The 19,547-nt window shown below is 42.9% G+C and overlaps 2 protein-coding genes across 6 annotated transcripts in view; both read right to left on the bottom strand.

Moving 5' to 3' along the window:
• The window catches only part of Jaml (junction adhesion molecule like), a 32,911-nt gene extending 17,768 nt beyond the window's left edge, over nt 1-15,143 (bottom strand). Inside the window, exons 1-6 of the mRNA XM_045145979.1 lie at nt 15,048-15,143; nt 14,448-14,584; nt 10,352-10,458; nt 8,954-9,008; nt 6,117-6,259; nt 4,677-4,902 (exon numbers count right to left, since the gene is read on the bottom strand). Of these exons, the coding sequence (XP_045001914.1) occupies nt 4,677-4,902; nt 6,117-6,259; nt 8,954-9,008; nt 10,352-10,381 (454 nt within the window). The 5' untranslated portion in view covers nt 10,382-10,458; nt 14,448-14,584; nt 15,048-15,143. The remainder of the gene's footprint in view (nt 1-4,676; nt 4,903-6,116; nt 6,260-8,953; nt 9,009-10,351; nt 10,459-14,447; nt 14,585-15,047) is intronic.
• A 754-nt stretch (nt 15,144-15,897) lies between these two features.
• Mpzl3 (myelin protein zero like 3) overlaps nt 15,898-19,547 on the bottom strand; it is a 30,157-nt gene continuing 26,507 nt past the window's right edge. For all 5 annotated transcript variants that reach the window (XM_045146164.1, XM_045146165.1, XM_045146167.1 and 2 more), the window contains exon 6: nt 15,898-18,931. In XM_045146164.1, the coding sequence (XP_045002099.1) occupies nt 18,905-18,931 (27 nt within the window). In that variant the 3' untranslated portion in view covers nt 15,898-18,904. The remainder of the gene's footprint in view (nt 18,932-19,547) is intronic.

The following is a 19,547-nucleotide window of genomic DNA, read 5'->3' as shown; positions in this document are numbered from 1 at the left end:
ATCTGAATATTCTGAATCCAGTTTTATGGACCAGACATGGGCTAGACACCTTACACATTGCATATCAGTGGTCATTCTAATTTATATACTCTATCCCTAGGACTGGAACTCACCTAGGCCTTAACCATGTTAAGGACACACTCTACCGTGTAACTACATCCCTAACCTGAGTCACTACAGTAACATGAGATACTTGCTAAATTAGTCTCCCATTTTATTGAGGAGGTCAGTGAAAAGAGCACAAAGTCATATGCTGGTAGAAGTTGCTGGAGACCCTAGTATGCCTATATTCATTCTCTGTCTGTCTGTCTGTCTCTCTCTCTCTCTCCCCCCCCCCCCAATCTCCATTTCTCTCTACTTGCAAATAAATAAATAAAAGTATTTTTAAAAAGAAGTAAGCAAGGACTTAGGCTAGCAAGGTACAGTGGAGGACCCAGATTCTGCTATCTAATACAGGAAAGCTTTTCTTGGGCTATGCACTATTCCCTCTAACTCATACTCTCAAATAATGCATATATTTGTGTTTGTTTGGTTTGATTTTTTTAATATTTATTTATTTGACAGAGAAAGAGGTAGGTAGAGAGAAAGAGAACAGGAGCACCAGGGCCTCCAGCCACTGCAGATAAACCTCAGACACGTACACTGCCTTGTGCATCTGGCTAATGCAGGTCCGGGGGAATCAAACCTGGGTCCTTTTGGCTTTGCAGGCAAACGCCGTAACCGCTAAGCCATCCCTTCAGCCTTATTTTATTTTTGTTTATTTGAGAGTGATAGAGAGAGAAAGAAGCACAGAGAGACAGACACAGAGAAAGAGAATGGGCACGCCAGGGCCTCCAACCACTGCAAACGAACTCCAGATGCATGCACCCCCTGTGCATCTGGCTAACATGGGTCCTGGAAAATCAAGTCTCAAAACGGGGTCCTTAGGCTTCACAGCCAAGCGTTTAACCTCTAAACCATCTCTCCAGCCCTGATTTGATTTTTTTTTTTTGAGAAAGGGTTTCAAGTAGCCCAGGCTGGCCTTCACCTTCCTAGGTATCCAAGATTGACTGTGAACTTGTGATCCTCCTGCCCCCACCTTCCAAGTGCTGGGATTACAGGTGTGCACTGAAATACCTGGCTAAAAATAAAAGTTTATCCCATTCTACTATTTTTCACTTACATAAGTTTTTTTCGGAATTGCTTATATCAATGCAGTGAACTTTAGTGAATTTTAGAGACCCTGGATAAGAATAGTTGTTAGAGCATTAGTGTTTTAGAAAAGAGAGATATGAGCTGGAGAGATGGCTTAACACTTAAGGCGCTGGCCTGTGAAACCTAAGGACCCACGTTCGATTCTCCAGTACCCATGTAAAGCCAGAAGCACAAGATGGTGCCTGCTTCTGGAGTTCATTTGCAGTGGTTAGAGGCCCTGGTATGCCCGTTCTCTCTATCAAATAAATAATTTTTTTTAAAAAAAGTTTAAAACCACCAACCAAAGGCTGGGACATAGCTTAGTGGAGAGTACTTGTGCAGCATACATGAGGCCCCTTGTTCAAGCCCCAGTACTGAAAAAAAAAAATTAACAAAGCCATTCCTCCATTTACAAATGGAAAGATTAAATGCAACAAAGTTAGAGATCTGCTCACTTCTTTTCTGATGCCCCTTAAGAACATCTAACATGACACCTACAAAACTTGGGGGTGGTGTCAATGTGGGGAACTGATGGGAAGTGCCAGGGTACAGTAAAAGAACATGAACTTTGTGGCCAGAGGCTCCAGAGTTCAAGTATCAACTCTTTCTTTTCTCTTTCTTTCTTCCTCCTTTCCATCCTTCCTTCCTTCCTTCCTTCCTTCTGGAGAGAGAAAGGGACAGAGAGAGAGAGAATGGGCACACCAGGGTCTCCTGCCACGGCAGACAATCTCCAGACCCATGCACCACCTAGTGCATCTGGTGTTGTGGAAATTCTCTAGCAAGATCACTCCAATGCCAGTATGGGTGAAAGTAGAGCAGTTTATTACCTAGTTTTCATCGTCAAGGGGAGGGTAAGGGAACAAACAAGACGTGGCGATTTGCATATCAATCATTTCTGTAGTCAGGCCACCCTAACAATGAACTCCATTTTACTTTGTTTTAGCCTAAACTGTCTTTCCTTCTTTGGGCCTTTTCTGGACAGTTCCTTCTTTAGGATTTTTCCATCTGCTGACAGAGATAAGTTTTAGCTCCTCAGCAGTTAATTCTGACAGTAACTCAATGAGTCAGTTCAACTTTTAGCTCCTTTTCCACCACACTGGCTTTATGTGAGTACTAGGGAATCAAACCTGGGTCCTTCAGCTTTGCAGGCAAGTGCCAATGAGCCATCTCTCCAGCCCTCTCAAGTATCAATTCTGTCATTTAATAAATCAAGAAAATCTCTATCATACCTCAAGTCTCAGGGACCACTGTGGAAGGGGAGGCAGAAAGAATGTAAGAGCCCAAGCATGGGGAGGAATGTTTTGGATGCTGTCTTCCACACAAAGTGGTCATGATACTCATGACTTTACGGTGACTGATGCTACCTACGCAAAACCTGCATAACGTGAGGGCAAACAAGGAATTCAGTAGAGGGAGATAGATACAAAAGGGAGGACAAAGGAAAGCAGTGGGAAATGATCAGTACACATGAAATAAATAAATAAATAAATATATATATGTATATATATATATATATATATATACACACACACACACATATACACACACATATATATATATATATACATACACACACACACACACACACACACACACATATATATATATATATATATATATATATGGAATTTGCTAATAAGAAGTTTAAACAGGGTTAAGATGGTGGCGTAGGTACCACGCCAAAGCAGCCTGGAGGGAAAAAGACCAAAAAACTCAGCAAAATACACACTTTTACTAAAAAGTGAGGTGTATAGGAAATTGAAACGGCAGCGGAGAAGTAGAAGAGATCCAGAGCATCCAGAGCCCGCACAGGCCAGCAAAAGCAGCAGGCTCGAGCCACAGGAAAAGCCAGGTGAGGGGAGCTTCTACTCACACTGGAGCTCTCCACAAACTCAAGAAACGTGAAGGGAGAGTGGCAGTGAACAACTGAGGAGCAGACCACAAGGTAGAAGAATACATGGAACAATGAGAGAACCAGAGCAGCTGTGGCTCCCTCCCCTCCCCCACCGCCTGTGCCCAGCTCCAGCAAACAGCAGTGGTCCCGGGACCGGCCATGCCAACTTGAGCCGACAGCAGGACCCAAGCAGGAGCATAGTCCAGCAGCAACATCAGTGGCTCCGGCACCGGCAACAGCGACCCCAGCGGCAGCAGATCCAGCAGCGGCAGCAGCAGCAGATCCAGCAGCAGCAGCTTCAGCGGTAGCAGCGGTGGTTCCAGCAGTGGCAGCTACAGCAGCAGCAGTAGCAGTGGATCCAGCAGCAGCAGCTTCAGCAACAGCAGTAGCAGTTCCAGCAGCGGGGGTGCTGATCTGCAGGGCCACAGTTGCCAGGCTCGGTTTACCCTGCAGGAAAAGCCAGTACCCAGCTCCAGAAATCAGAACAGCAGCCCAACGACCCAGCCAGCAACTTGACTGAGACCAAAACCAACCAAAAAGGTAACTAGGATTGTACCAGGGAAGGGTCTCACTTGGTCACAAACTGACTTGGATCCCTCAACTGACCAGAAATCTTAATCTCTTTGTTGATAGAGGATCTGGTTGTTATAATAACTACTCTTGCATAAATACTTGGTGCTGTTTTTGATTGAATGTGTACAGTGTTTAGTTAAATTTTAGAATCTACCTGTATTTTATTCCACTCAGCCTACTTGAATACTCCCATAGCAGGGAAACTCCATCCCTAGGAACACCTTTGTAGATACTCTGAGAGTCTTAAGAGCCACAACTAACACCGTAAGCTCTTACCCCAAAGATATATAACATCAAATCAATTGATACAGCTAAGAATACCCAGCTAGCTAGAAAAATCTAAGAAGTTTAAACAAAATAAAAATAAATAAATATAGCTAGGCATGGTGGTGCACATCTTTAATCCCAGCACTTGGGAGGCAGAGGTAAGAGGATCGTCATGAGTTCGAGGCCAGCCTGAGACTACAGAGTAAGTTCCAGGTCAGTCACACACAAAAATAAATAAATAAATAAATCTGGGCTGGAGAGATGGCTTAGCGGTTAAGCGCTTGCCTGTGAAGCCTAAGGACCCCGGTTCAAGGCTCGGTTCCCTAGGTCCCACGTTAGCCAGATGCACAAGGGGGCGCACACGTCTGGAGCTCGTTTGCAGCGGCTGGAAGCCCTGGTGCGCCCATTCTCTCTCTCTCCCTCTATGTGTCTTTCTCCCTGTGTCTGTCGCTCTCAAATAAATAAATAAAAAATGAACAAAAAATATTTAAAAAATAAATAAATAAATCTGTGTCTTAGGCAAGCGCCAAGCCTCAGTTACCACCTTTATAAAATAGAACAATATAAAATTTACAGGACTCTGTGAGGAGAAAATATATTCTAAGTAGTAATTAATTATCATGGCCTTTATTTATAATGATGATTCACTGTAGACTCGCCCTATGGTAAGTACTCAGGCCACAGGCTGGCATTCACTCAACATGCTCAGTTCCTGCCTCTCCCCAGCAGTCTCTCGTCCCTTAGCCCCTGTCTAAGGAAGCGTCCATACCTTTAGGCTCCTCTGGGAGCACATGTAGCACCACTGACTTTTTCAACACTCTGCTCTCGCCTTCACGGCGGATTTCACACGTGTAGTTCCCCTGGTCCGCCTCTTGCAGGTTTTGGATGAACAGAGAACCATCATTGTGTAAGAGGTCCCCTACCAAGTGTGCACGGTTCTGGAAGCGCTTCAAAGGCACGCTAAAGTTGGCATAATAATATAACACATATTCGTTCTGGAAGTAACAAAACATTGAAGAAAATCAAGAGAAGCCCCACCTAGGAGTCCAGTTGAAAAGATCCCGTTGTGAGGAGACAGCCTAGTTATCATCTTCATCATTATGACCTGGAAGTCCTTAGTACTCGGGTAATAATACAACTAGTAATGTGCCAAGCAACATTGTAGCTTTCACAGGTTCTATGACTCATTTCCTACATAAGCAAATGGAAAAATATGGTGACCACATTTTTATATCTTACAATTATGGAAACAACACAACATCCCCTTCGAAGAATACCCTGGGGATTCCAACTCACCTTTTGAAACCATCTCTCATTTGTCACTCTGTCTTCCTCCACCACCCCCAGTTAGATGTCATTCAAATGTCCCATCTAAACCCTCTGGTGCTGCAACTGGAATTCCTGGCCTGCAGTCGGCCCTCCCAGAGAGACAGTGTTACAAAAGAAGTCATCAACAGGAAATGGATACAGGCTGGGAGGCGAGGCTTGGGAATTCTTATTTCTACTTCACCAGGCCTGTTATCTCTTTTATAATAAGAAATCATGATAAAAATTTTCAGTGAGAGTAGCATTACAGGGATAACAGAGGATACGCCCTGAGCTACAAAAGCAGTATTTTATTTACAAGCATTGGCATTTTATTGCTAGCAGCAAGCTACTTGGGACATACGCCACAAATGATCACAACCCACAGCCTCTCCACAGACAAGCTCCTGGAGGAGAGCCACTCTGCCCACCGCATGGCCGCTAGTCCTGAGACTTTCAGCAGATGACAGGACAGTGTGTGGCTCCTCAGGGCTAACAGTATCTGCATGCCTGCCCCCTACAAAAGATACTGTGACGTGGATCTTATGCTTAGCTCAAAGCTCTTCTGTTTGAGCAGGAATGACCTCTCACATCCATCTGTAGCATTCTATAAAGGGTAGGAGGTAGAGGAAGGAAACGGAGGGAACTTCATATGCATGTCTCCTATCAACCCCTCAACCCACGCCCCCAAAAGTTAAGCTTTGGCATCATTAGGATCTCATCCCCTTCACAGTTTAGGAAGCTGAAGCCCAGCAAGGTAGGATCATCTAACCTGCTGATTACCAAATGGCTGAGAGAGGAAGAGGCCCAGTTACAATAACACCACTTCACTGTACCTGATGACTCACTCACCCTCCCCGGGGCCGGAAGTTTGTGCTACACAGTGAGATTTCCTCATCCTTACCTGTGGGGAGAGGATCCAGTCTACCTTGACCACACGTTTCTCTTCCAGGTTCTGAAAAACGCACCCCAACAGAGCTGAATCGCCCACAGGGACTCTTAGCTCAGGGATGGAAACAGTGAAGTCATTCCCACTCCGCGAATAATCTACAAGAGGGCACTCATTTAGACAAATAACCTCAACCACCCAAAAAAAAGTATCAACCTCCAGATACTATTTACCTCCCCTCCCTGATGATGACTCAACACAAAGAAGCCCCCAGAGGTCCCTCACTCAGTAACTACTGTGGAAGAAGAGAAACAGCCTCTCATTATCTGCATAGGTAAAGTCAGAAGTGCTCTGCAATCTTCAAACCACAGTAAGAGCTAGTCTAGCCACCTTTCCAATGAAAGAGAATCCCAAAGTTCCTCCTTAAAAACTGTCAAGTTAGATATCCACATCCACTTCCCCTAAAAAGGAAATAGGGTATTTCTTGTTCTTAAATTTCTCACCAGTTCCCTATCAAAAAGGCCAACTCACTGGTGTTTGTTTTTTTGGTTTGTTTTCTTCCTCTTTCCTTTTCTTAAACTCCTTCACAAAAGCTTATGCCAGCCGGTGTGGTGTGGTGGCGTGGGCATGCCTTTGAGAGGCAGAGGTAGGAGGATCACCGTGAGTTGGAGTCCACCCTGAGACTACATAGTGAATTCCAGATCAGCCTGGGCTACAGGGAGGCCTTACCTCGAAAAACAAAACACAACAAACCAAGCAAATAAAAGCTTATCTCTGTGCTTGCTGCTTGAGTCTGGCTACAGAAAGTGGGCCAGAGCACAGCCTATCCTTCCCCTTGGATTTCTTTTGTGTGTGCCCTCTCCCGGCCTCGCCCCAGCACTGCCATCAGCACTGGTTTTCCAGTTTCTAGGCATTTGCAGGCATGGACACACCCACTACCCACCCCATTATCTGCAAGTTGCCCAAGAGGTCACTGAAACAGACAACCATGATATGGACATTTGTGTCTTCCTAAGATATGCTCCAGGCAAAGAGACAACAAAACCAACAGAGACAAATTTAGATGCTTCCCAGTTCATAGCAAAGAAGAGCCAAGTGAACGCATATGGGAATGAAGGGAAAATGTGCCAGTCTTTTTATTCAAGCTTTTTCCTCCTGAGAGAAGAGAGCTAACTTCCTGCCCAACAGCAGGCTCCCACGGTAGGGAAGACAGAAAAGAACACATAAACTCTAAACCCTTTGGACAGAGATATTTTGGAAAAAAAATAATAACCAAAACTAGCTCCAACAACTACTTGGAATTTTTCTGTGAGGAAGGGCTGAGCAATGAATGGTGTGTGTGGTTAAAGGGATAAGAAGTAAATTGAATTTATTATTAAGAGCACTGTAGCTGGGTGTGGTGGTGCACACTAACCCCAATGCTTGGGAGGCAGAGGTAGGAGGATTGTCATGAATTCAATGCCACCCTGAGACTACATAGTGAATTCCGGGTCAGCCTGAGTTGTCAAGGATGAGCTCCCTTTGTCAAGAAAGGGCTGAAGAAAATGAGACATTCTGAGAAGAACCCCTCTCCTTCTCTCTGCCTCTTTCTCTCTTTCAAATAAGTAAACTTTTTAAAAAAGCAAAACGACAATAATAAAGAGTTGGGTGTGGTAGTACATTCCTGTAATACCCAGAATTTAGGAGGCAAAAAGGATGTTGAGTTCAGGGCCACCCTGAGTTACATAGAGAGACTCTGTAAATTAAATAAATAAATATGAGAGGGTTGAAGGGATGGCTTAGCAGTTAAGGCATTTGCCTGCAAAACCAAAGAACCCTGGTTTGATTCCTCAGGACCCACTTAAACTAGATGCACAAGGTGGCATATGCATCTGGAGTCCATTTGCAGTGGCTGGAGTCCCTGGCATGCCCATTATCTCTCTCTTTCAAATAAATAAAACAAGAAATAAAAATTTAAAAAAATAAATGAGAGCAAAGTACCTAATTAATTTCTTCTTCCTATAGAACTATTTCCATGAAATGAAGAACAAGACAGCTTTTCTTTTTTTAATATTCGAAAGAAGTGGATATAGCCGGGTGTGGTGGCACACGCCTTCAATCTCAGCACTCGGGAGGCAGACGTAGGAGGAGCGCTGTGAGTTCAAGGCCAGCCTGAGACTACATAGTGAATTCCAGGTCAGCCTGGGCTAGAGTAAGACCTACCTCGAAAAACGAACAAAAACAAACAAACAAAAAGAAGCGGATACAGAAGCAACAAGAACCTCCCCAAAGCCTGGACAAGGTCTGAGCAATCCAGAGCAGGCTTCACAGAAAAATGTGAACCCTGAAGGCTACAACGGCTTGGGCAGGCTTGCTGGGCTGAGGGCCTAGGAGAGACAGGCGGGTAGTTCCAAGGAAAGGAAACCACTACAACACTGGGAAAGAGCTGCCAGTGTGCAGAAACCACAAGAAAGCTGGCTTGGCTGAGCGAGGCCTAAAAACAAAGGAAGGGAATCCCGGGCTTCTCCTTGGTAATTTCAGTTTCAGATACAAGACTAGTTGTGGTTTACAGATAACAACTTAAAGTACAGCAATGCTATACAGAAACTTTCCTCAAATCACAGAAGAAGGTTCTAGAAGGCTCAATAGGGACCCAAAGACATTCTGTGTAGAAGCCTTCTGACAGAAACATAAGAAGGCTTAATTCTCCAAGAAAGCATCAGCTACCTGCTTCTAAAACAGCTTTTCTCAGGAAGCTGAGAGTTTCTGCTTCCCACAAATCAAAGGGAAATGAAATACATACCACTAGCTTTAAAAATGCATGGGGCTTATAAGAACTCAAATACTGCCCTTAGTCCCTTGCCTCTACTTACCTAGTAACATTGAAGCCAGAAGGAGTTTCAGTAGGTAAAACATGCTGTTTACAACCTTAAGATAAAAGAAAAATCTCAGAAAATCACGTCAAGAGAAGTTCATTAGTTGAACAAATCCATATTGCCTGCCCACAAAAGCCAGCTTCTGCCTCTTGCACTGGAAATACACAAGGAGGAGGGCGGCCAAAATGAAGCAAGCGTATGAATGTTAAGAAAACACCAGATACTGATAAGTGCTATGGTGAAACAAAACAGAGTGATGTTTGGAGAGTTGCTTGGGATTTGTTTCAGGCCTTAAGGGAAAATTAAATGGAAGTTGTTTTTCCAAAGAAAAACAGCAAAGCCGGGCGTGGTGGCGCACGCCTTTAATCCCAGCACTTGGGAGGCAGAGGTAGGAGGATCGCCGTGAGTTCGAGGCCACCCTGAGACTACATAGTGAATTCCAGGTCAGCCTGGGCTAGAGTGAGACCCTACCTCAAAAAACCAAAAAAAGAAAAAAGAAAAACAGCAAATAATCACAAGATAGTCTTGAGATGACCACCTGAGACATTCCACAACCTGGGCATTTCACAGAACAAAAAAATTACAGCCCCTCTCCCACTCCCCGCCTAAACTTTCCAATTCTCTCTCTCCAATTTTATGCCTAAGAGGAATGTTCAGCCCATGTGAAAGAAGAAATATACAAAGAAGAAAAATTAATTATTCATCTATGTATTTATTTCTATTATGGTGTTAGGGATTAAAGCCAGAGCCTTTCATATGCTAGGCAAGGGCTCTACTACTAAGCCAGATTGCCAGCCCAAGAAAGGGAAATTTTAAGCTTAAGATATTATTGACCAAATTTAGGACACACACTCACAAAAAAAAAAAAAAAAAAAAAGCCATATGAAAAGTCAGTATGACCCATTTGCTGCTGTTGCTCAACATTTTAAAGGCAGGGCAGTGCAGGTACAATTAAGAATTGGGATGAGGCTGGATGTGGTGGCACACGCCTTTAATCCTAGGACTCAGGAAGCTGAGATAAGAGGATCACTATGAGTTCCAGGCCAGCCTGAGACTGTAGTGAATTCCAGGTCAGCCTGGGCTAGATTGAGTCCCTACCTCAAAAAACCAAAAAACAAACAAACAAACAAAAATGGGATGAACATGTAAATCCACCATTACATCCACCAGCTATTGGAAAATGACTCAGTGTTCTATAAAATGTTCCCCCAAATTTTCTTAGCTTAACTGAAGAACTCTAATACCAGTCTTGAGAACCTACCTAGTACTGTAGTGCTGTGCCTGGCTCAGGTGTGATCCCTATACCCATGGTCACCCTGCAAAACTGGAAGTACTGCTAGGATGAAAGGTCTCTCCTCTCCTTTCTACAGCGTGGCTGCTTACAAGATTCCTTACCTGCATTCCAACCAGTAAAATCCTCCACATGGAAAATCAGAGTCAGACTTTTGAAGGAGTTCCTCCCTTTGGTCTCACTTGGCCTTACCAAGCCTCAGCTCCATTGCCTATAACACAGGACAATAACTCAAGAATCAAACATGATTGTGTAAATAACAGTGCTTTGAAAAAGAGGAAGCATTATCATGCAAGATCCCATGTTCTTTTTTTTTTTTTTCCTTTATTTGAGACAGAGAGAAAGAAGCAGACACCGCAAGTGAGTATGGGCACTCCAGGGCCTCCTACCACTGTAAACAAATTCCAGATGCATGTGCCACTTTCTGCATCTGGGTACTGGGGAACTGAACCTGGGCTGTCAGGGTTTGCAAACAAGCATCTTTGACTGCTGAACCATCTCTCCAGCCTAAGATCCCATTTTCCATAACTCAAGAGCCCCACTGAAAGCAATTTGTACCTTACAGGAGATATAAAGTTCTAAATTTCTACCTTCATAAGGAGCTTTGAAGTTTCCATTTTGAGCCTCACTGGAATGATATAGATAATTATTACACTAATGCAGTTATGCTAGGAATTACACTGAGTTCCCCTAAACATGGATAATGGATCACAACATTGGGACATCCAAGATCCCTGTCACCTTTCCCAGGCAATTGACCGTGCTCTCTTCTGTGCCCAGCTCTCAAGCACTTTCTCCACCCAGCACCATTTGCAGGGAGGGTAATATCTAATTTACATGGCTGTCACCAAGGCCAGTTCAAGCCTATACACTCTCAAGGACAGAGCAGTGGGCCTTCTTTATATTTTTACTCTATCACTGTGTTACAGGACCTAGAAAGTGCCAGGCATGTACAGGATAAATGTTCATTGCTAACAATGTGACCATGACATTAAAATGGGATTCAAGAAGTTCTGCCACCTGCTGATATTATTCTAGGAGGAAATAAGCAACCCGGGGAAGAAAAGAAAAAAAAAGATTGAATCCAGTCACCAGAGCTGGAGAGATGGCTCAGGGGTTAAGAAACTTGCCTGAATCCAGTCACCAGACCTTCCTCACTCAGAGCCACACCCAGCCAGCCACTTTCAAACCAATTCTAAGGAATGTACAATGTGATTAAGTAAAAGCTACCTAATTTTCAGCCCTAAATACTCCAATGTACCAACAAAGTTTTGTGTGATTGGGGAGAAGAGCAATAATTGTAGCAGAAAGAGCACTGAATTAAGTTTAAAAATTTTATTTTCTGGGTTCAGATCTATTAACTCACTTTTAGATGTTTGTGAAAGTCACTCAGTGTCCCCACACACCACTGGGCTTCAACTTTAACATTAAATGATCAGATCATTCCCCTAGTTAGTACAGAGCTATACTAGAAATCAGGAGTTAATAAGCAATAAACCAGCAAAGGTTACATGCCAGGGACTGTCTGAGTAATTTGCATGTTAACTCACGTAATCCTCACCACAACCCTGAGACCCTTGCACATGGAGAAACAGAGGCACATATGAGTTGTGTGACTTACCTAAGAACATATATAGGAGAGGACAGAGCCAGGATTCAAACCCAAGCATTCTGGATCATTCAAACCTATCTGTATCATTGTCATACTTTATAGCTTCTCCACATTGGTGAAAATAACCCACACCTTCAGGTGAAGACTCCCTGACCTTTATTTGTGAAAACAAGGTTAATCTGCTCCCCCTGGCTGAGTGATCTTCCACCTCACTGTTCATACCATCACCCCTTAACTCCTGTGAAGCTTTCAATTTAATGCCATTTCCTCAGGGAAGCTCCTCAGCCATCCATGCTAGGTCAGGCCTACCCACATGTCTTCATCATACTATGTAGTCTTTATGTTAGGGCATTGTCACAGCTTCTAATTACATATTTGTGTTCTCAGCTAATTAACGTCTTTTTAATATTTCTTTATTTAAGGGAGAGGGGGGAAGGGAGAGATAAAGTTCCAGATAGAAAGAGAGAGAGAATGGGCATGTCTGGGACTCCAACTACTGCAAATGAACTGCAGATGCATGCACCACCTTGTGCATCTGGCTTACGTGGGTACTGGGGAATCAAACCTGGATGCTTGGGCTTCACAGGCAAGTGCCTTAACTACTAAGCCATCTCTCCAGCTCCTGATTCAAGTCTCATTCTCCTCCTCACTCCCCAAGACTTTAAACTCCAAGAGGCCGAGGGGATGCCTGTGTGCCACTGCAACTCCAGAGCTACTGTGGTGTAAGGTGCAGGAAACACTCAGTTCCTGTTTCTGGTATGAACTTCTAACACCTTGGGCATTTACCAAGAACACTCTAGTCAAATTTAAATTGCCTAGTTAGTTGACAAACAGTCAGATATTCTTTTGCATATACATATATACAAATACATACACATCACTTAAGGATAGGGATACATTCTGATAAACATGTCACTGAGTGACTTCACTGTTGTGTGAGCATCATAGAGTATACTTAGGCAAACTATGATAGCTACATCACTAAGTACTATAATCTTAGGGGACAACTGTTAAACATCTTCACTGAATGAAATAGCATTCAGTACATGACTAAAAATGCACACACACATTTTGAATTATATATGTGTGTGTGTGCGAATAGCAAAATTCTGAATTTTATATATATATATATATATATGTATATATATATATATAAAATTCAGAATATATATATGATGAATCTCAGTTTTTAAAATTCCAACAAAAGCATTCAGAAGCACCATAAGATCTTTGATAATAGAACCTATGTAAACTCTCACATCTTGCTTTCTTCTTTTTCCAGATGCTAGTTTATCTCTTAGCAGGTATTACTGAGATAATGCTACACAATCAGTTATCTCACATGTGGGCCAGACACTCTGACCTGAATTTATGGCTCTTTCATAGTAACTTCTGGCAAATACCTCCATTACTTCTGGGATTGTGTCACTATCAGGATTTCCTATTATGAATAATACAGAGAAATTATTCTTGGCATAACTTTGACAGAAAAAAGCTCATAAAAGAGACTGATGACGAAAAAAAAAACAAAAGAGAGAGAGACTGATGACAATAAGACCACTACACAGAAAGCAAAAGTGACTCTCAAATACAAGATTGGCCAGGTATGGTAGTGCACACCTCTAATCCCAGCACTTGGGAGGCAGAGGTAGGAGGATCACCATGAGTTCAAGGCCACCCTGGGACTACAGAGTAAATTCCAGGTCAGCCTAGGCCAGAGTGAGAACCTACCTTGAAAAATGAAATATATACATGCACAAGATTATAAGACAAAAGAAGAGACGATCTATCTTACAGTCACTGTGTTCACCTCTAGTAAGAAGTACTGGGACAAGGAAACTTACACAACTTTTCCCTCACTCATGGCCCACTCCACTGTGATGCTAAGTCCCCTCAACTTCCCTTACCCATTCCTGGGTACTTCCAGGCTTTTAGATGTCTGTGAAACCACTCTGTGACACAAACCTTCTCAAGTATAACTCTTGTTATTCCCTCTGGGACTATACAATACACACTGGGAGATACATGGCCTCTGTAACAGTTTAGGTTATATCAGCCAATGCTCTCTACTCAAATGGGATGGTAGAAATCATTATATTCTCCTGTTCCATCAAGACAAGAATATCCCTACACCAGTCTTTACCAAGGTCAGGGCTATGCAAGCGTGTGATGAGTAAGCACAACAGCCTAGCTCTCTTGATAGGTTTGAGCTATGGTTTTGGAAAGGTCAAACAATGATTTATCCAGAATGGATAGAAGAAAAACAGTGAAGGAAGAGTTCTGCCACAAGCTCAAGGACAATAGTCACAGCTCTGTTTAAAGCCATATGCCTTACTGTCAACCTCATTTACTCTTATTACAAGCAAACCTTAGTCCTCTTTTCTCTGAGGCTTACCCTTGACTACAGAAAACAAAGCAAACTGGCCCACTGGTCTACCTCGTGGTAATCCCCCACCAGAGACTGAGAATTCTATGATGAGTCTCATAATCCCACAGTGTAGCCATCAAATCAGTGTTCCTTTGAATGAGAACTGGCCTTTGGAGAAAAGTTCAAACACTGGCTAACAACACACAAAGGCATTACTTACCCAAGATGACAGCACCCACAGGAGACAACGTACTGAGATCTCCCCCAGCTGCAGCTCCCACACTACTGAAGGGACTTCTATCAGCACAGTAGGTCAGGTTCAAAGCAAGTCAAGCAAGCACGTGTCTTCTGAGGTGGCTGTGGTGACACAAATAAGAACCTCCCAAGCAAAGCTCTCCTTTCTCTCATCAGGCACATTACCCAATTTGTATTCATACTTTCATTCTAAAAGGAAGTACTGCATTCAGCTTACTGAAGTGAGCCTCACATGCCAGAACCCTAAAGGTGGCATCTCCCTCTCCAGACAAGATTTTGAATGAGCCAGGTGTCATGGCACACACCTATCATCCCAGTTCTCAGGAGGCTCGGGCAACAGGGTTATAAGTTCAAGGCCAGCCTGGAATAAGGCAAGACTCTGACACACACACACACACACACACACACACACACACACACACAACTCACTCTTAATGACCTTAGGCAAACATTTGCTGAGAAAGTAACTGACTTTATGTACACAAACTAAATAAATTAAAGCTGGGCCAAAAACATTTGCCTATATCGAAGACACAGAAAGCCCTCACGTAAGTTTTTTTCTCACCATAGACAGGCAGTGCAGGCAGTCAGCCCTCCACCTCAGCTTCTCGGGATCTGCCTGCCAAGTGCTGCAGCTCACCAGCTTGCCAGTCGCTGTCCTCTGACGGTGGGTTTATGAGTGTCCCCAGCATACAAGCGGCAGGTTATTCTCCTGAAGAACCCCCTGGATAACTCGGCCATCTGAGATAACAACTCAAGGATTCTTCACTCCAAGATATTTCTTGGTCTTAAACCATCACATCAAAATAAGCATTTTCATATGTGTACCTTCATCCTGGGCTTGACTGGATCCACCCACGCCTGGGCAATGTTCATCTTATAGAATTTGTCCTATACCAAAGACTTTTGGATGCTTGCTCCCTTCAAAAACCATGCTGGGGCTGGAGAGATGGCTTAGCAGTTGAGACACTTGCCTGCGAAGCCTAAGGACCCAGGTTCAATTCCCCAGGACCCATATAAGCCAGATGCACAAAGTGGCCCATGCATCTGGAGTTCATTTGCAATGGCTGGAGGCCCTGGCACTCCCATTCTATCTGCCTGTTCTCCCCCGCCCCTCCGGCCCATCTCTCTCCAACAAATAAATAAAATATTTTTTAAACCATGCTGTGTGTCCGCCTTGTAACTATTCCCACCACAGCCTATTTTATGCTACCAACAGCTTACCAATTGTCTAACAAAATTTCTAGAAACGTAATCATCAGCTCTTGCTGTGTGAGCTGGCTCCAGCACACAATTGAACCTATGTGGGTTCTTGCTGGGGTCCAGCTCAGTTTGCTCAATGCTGAAAGCCACACACCTCCCTTTTTACACTATGCTTTTCATCTTATATGTAGATATAAACCAAAAGACAGATGAAAGGTGCAAAGGAGTTTATTAGTTATGATGGGGTAAAGATACCATGGTTACAAGGCCTGTGTACATGACCAAACAGAACATCTCCCCTGGCAAACAAAAACAAAAAAGGCAATGAGAAGCAGCAGTTCATAGTCATGGAAGTGGTGCTGACTCTTCCAAGATGTGCAATTCAGTGACTGTCTCGCCTATCCCTGCGGGTCGTCTGAGAGCTCCTCTTTAGAACCACAACTGAGCAAGTGACACAGTAGAGCATTCAAGTTCAGGATTTGGCCTCCAGATTAAAATCACAAACACACACACACACACACAAACACACACACACACACAAACACACACACACCCATACAAACAAACCTACATGTGTGCCAATTTTCCCTCCGGAAGCACCAGTGCCTGATTCAGGAGCTGCAGACACTATGACACCCCTCCAAGTGGCCCAAAGTGGCCCAAAGTGACAGGTTACAGGAGAAAACAAAGTTTTTTAAAATTCACATTTTATAAGTTTTAAGAGCCAGATGCATAAAACTCATAAGGTAATATAACCATGAGAAAATATTCAAATTCTTTTTCTAAACAATAGTACAATTTCACAGGGTCTGGCAAGAGCTCATAGAGCAGCAAAAGAAACAAAGAAAGAACGAGGGAGGGAGTGAGATAGATAGAGAAGCACCTTAAAAGATATTAAAAGAGTAGTTAAAACTAATACACAAAAACCTTTATCTTACTTCCAACCTTGACAAAAGCTGTACCTCAAATCTCAGTCTAAGGGCTGAAGCAGCTTATAAGGTGATGTAACCACAAACTAATGGAATAAGCTAAGTTACCAATTTATTCTCTTACCATTAAAAAAGAAAGGACCAGTTCAAATAAGGTTTGAGGCTATAAGATATGTCTGAGTTGTCACGGAGCACCATTACCTGAAGTGACCAACATCTAAGCTGGCTTAATCCTTACAATATTTGCAAGATAGTTGCAAGATGTCACCAAAACTAGTTCCTTGTTTAATGGGATGTGGTTTCAAATGGGTTCCTATAATTTCTGTGACAGAAATGAGACCCACAAAATGTCCCCCTCACAACTGCATCTCTTATCTTCAAATCTGCAAGAGCCCAAATTATTCCTGCTTGCTGCTCAAATGCTCTGTCAAAATATCAGACATGGTCTTGATAAAGTGGCCACAAACAACTACAAACTTACCATATACTCCAAGAATTATCTAGTTTATCCACTGAAAATGTAAGCTGTCCATCTTTTTATTAATTTCTTCCTAGGTTTACCTGACTAGAGGTAAAACACAATATCTAACAATGACCTAAATTCTCTGATCAGTGGACTAGATTACACATAAGTGGCCAGGACAGATCTATGAGATAGAACTAATGACCTAAATTTCAAAAATAAGATCTTGGTAGAAAATAGAGAAGAGATTTTTTTTTTTGAGGCAGGGTTTCACTGTAGCCCAGGCTAGCCTCAAAGTCATAGCATTTCACTGATCTTGGCCACCCTAAGTGGTGAACCACCATACCTGGCTGAAGAGATTTTTTTTTTTTTTTTGTAACATACACAGTATATAATGACACAATATGGAACCACTTCAAGTCACTTAAGGATGATCCATGGAAATAGACTGCTTTAGTGAAACAACAAAAGCAGAGGAAGGTCAATTTTTTTTCCTCTCATAATTAAGAAGGGAACCCCCTAAGACAGTGATGTTAGATATGTCTTAGTGGCTTAAAGAAAGTCAACATAAATTAAAATCTGAAATAGGTTGCTGTAAGAGAGTGAAGGCATGTGTTATAAGGTATTAAGTAAAGAGAAAGGAGATATTATGCACATCCTCACTTCCTCATCTCCAGCATAAGCAAAAATAGTTTACCAATCCAATAGTGTGCCATAACTAGTGCATTTTAGAAAAAGAAGCTCAAAAGAACAATATATGTTTAAAAAAATTCAAAGAACTGCTAAAAATGTTTTGTAAGTCCCCACTAAAAACCTTCTTGAGAGGTTTTTCTTGTCTCTAACCTGAAAAGTCAAGAAGGAAACCACAAATTAGTCAGCTATAGCAACATAAAATAACAAAGACCCCTTAGCCCAAATTCTACCTAGCAAGGCCAAGGAAAAGAATTCTTTTAGCTCACCATTCCTTTCCTCAGTTTTAAACTGATGATACTTTGTTTAATACTTTAAAACCCACTCAAAGCAAGCCTAACTTTAAAGAAATCCGGGTGATAATGCCAAGCCACCCAAGCACCATGAAAGCAAGAACCCCTGATGAATCCTCACAACTGAAAAGTTTCGTGGCACAAAGCACAAATGTTGTTTGTCCCAAACAAGCACATGTCCAGCAGCATGTCATCAAGAAGCCACAGGCTCCACTTAATGAAAATGTGCGGAGTTGGCACCAGCAGTAGACAAGCACCTAGGCTCCTTCTTCAAATGGTTGGAAGGGATGTGAGGGTGATCTGGCTGCAACATCTGTCACCCCGTTGATCACCAGGGCTGATTGGCTGATCTGGCTGGCTAGGCGGGTGTCCCCTTCCTCCCTCACCACTCCATGTGTGTCCCTCCCGAAGCTGCACACGCCGTCAAAGAGGATGACCTTCTCTGAATAGAGGACTAGTCTTCAGTCAAGGGTACACAAGTAGCTGCACACCCCTGCTAGATCCTCCAAACAAGCAAGCTCTCAAATGGTTGGAAGAAAACACAGAACGCATTCACGAGTGAAGGCAGACCAAGAAGCATCTTTCTCTTCAAGAAAAGGATGTCTCCATTCAATTAGAGCATTACTTGTTAAGAGGTATAGTCATGAGTCTCTTCTGAGAGTTTCTAAACAGTTTATAAATACAAAAAAAGAACATTTCTTCAATAAATAAATGGCTCCTGCAGTCACTACTGATGACCTCCGGGATCCTCTGTCACTGCTGCCCCAGCCAGCTGCACTCCCAGCCAAGGGAACGGGAGACTTCCTGTCAGCAGGTAACCTTTGTTACATCATGTAGACTTTCATCAGTATGTGTCTTCGTAGTCTGAATCCTGAAGGGGAAAGAATGATGTGTGATAGAGGTGAAATGTAATGGCACAGTCAGATTTAGATGAAGACCACATGTTTGGGGCACATCTGAATTATTGCTAATGCCACCTAACTGGGTTTTCTGATTCCATCATGTTCCTTCAGCCCACATCCTCACCATAAAAGCCAGAGTTTTAGTTTGAAACAAACATCAGTACTTCTCACCGGCCAAGTGCTGAGCTTGGCAACAGGAACAAAGAGGGCTCAATAAAAGGTTTGCTTCACATTAGATCACAACTTGATTTTGAACTGTCTCCAGCTGCACCACATCAGAGTTTTCCTCCCAAGAATTTTAGGTCCAAAGACAGGCACACAAGCTTAGTAGTCACTGCAAGTGCTCAAGTCGACAGGGACATCAACTTTTGAGGTTTAAATCAAAATAAAGGCCTTCCAACATGGTGTTTTTTGGTGATAAAAGACATCAAGTCACTTGAGAGGTTATATTGAAGAGCCCAAACCAAAGAAATAGGCCTAGGCTTTTGTTTCCCTACAGGGCCCAAATTACTAATACAGCACTTTGCAGTTACTGGTAAAAACATCCACAAAACTGCACAGTACCCAAAATAAACACTGTAACAG

The sequence above is a fragment of the Jaculus jaculus genome, chromosome 3 (assembly GCF_020740685.1).
Source record: "Jaculus jaculus isolate mJacJac1 chromosome 3, mJacJac1.mat.Y.cur, whole genome shotgun sequence".
NCBI classification, from domain to species: Eukaryota; Metazoa; Chordata; class Mammalia; order Rodentia; family Dipodidae; genus Jaculus; species Jaculus jaculus.
This window is presented reverse-complemented; position numbering and strand designations above follow the sequence as displayed.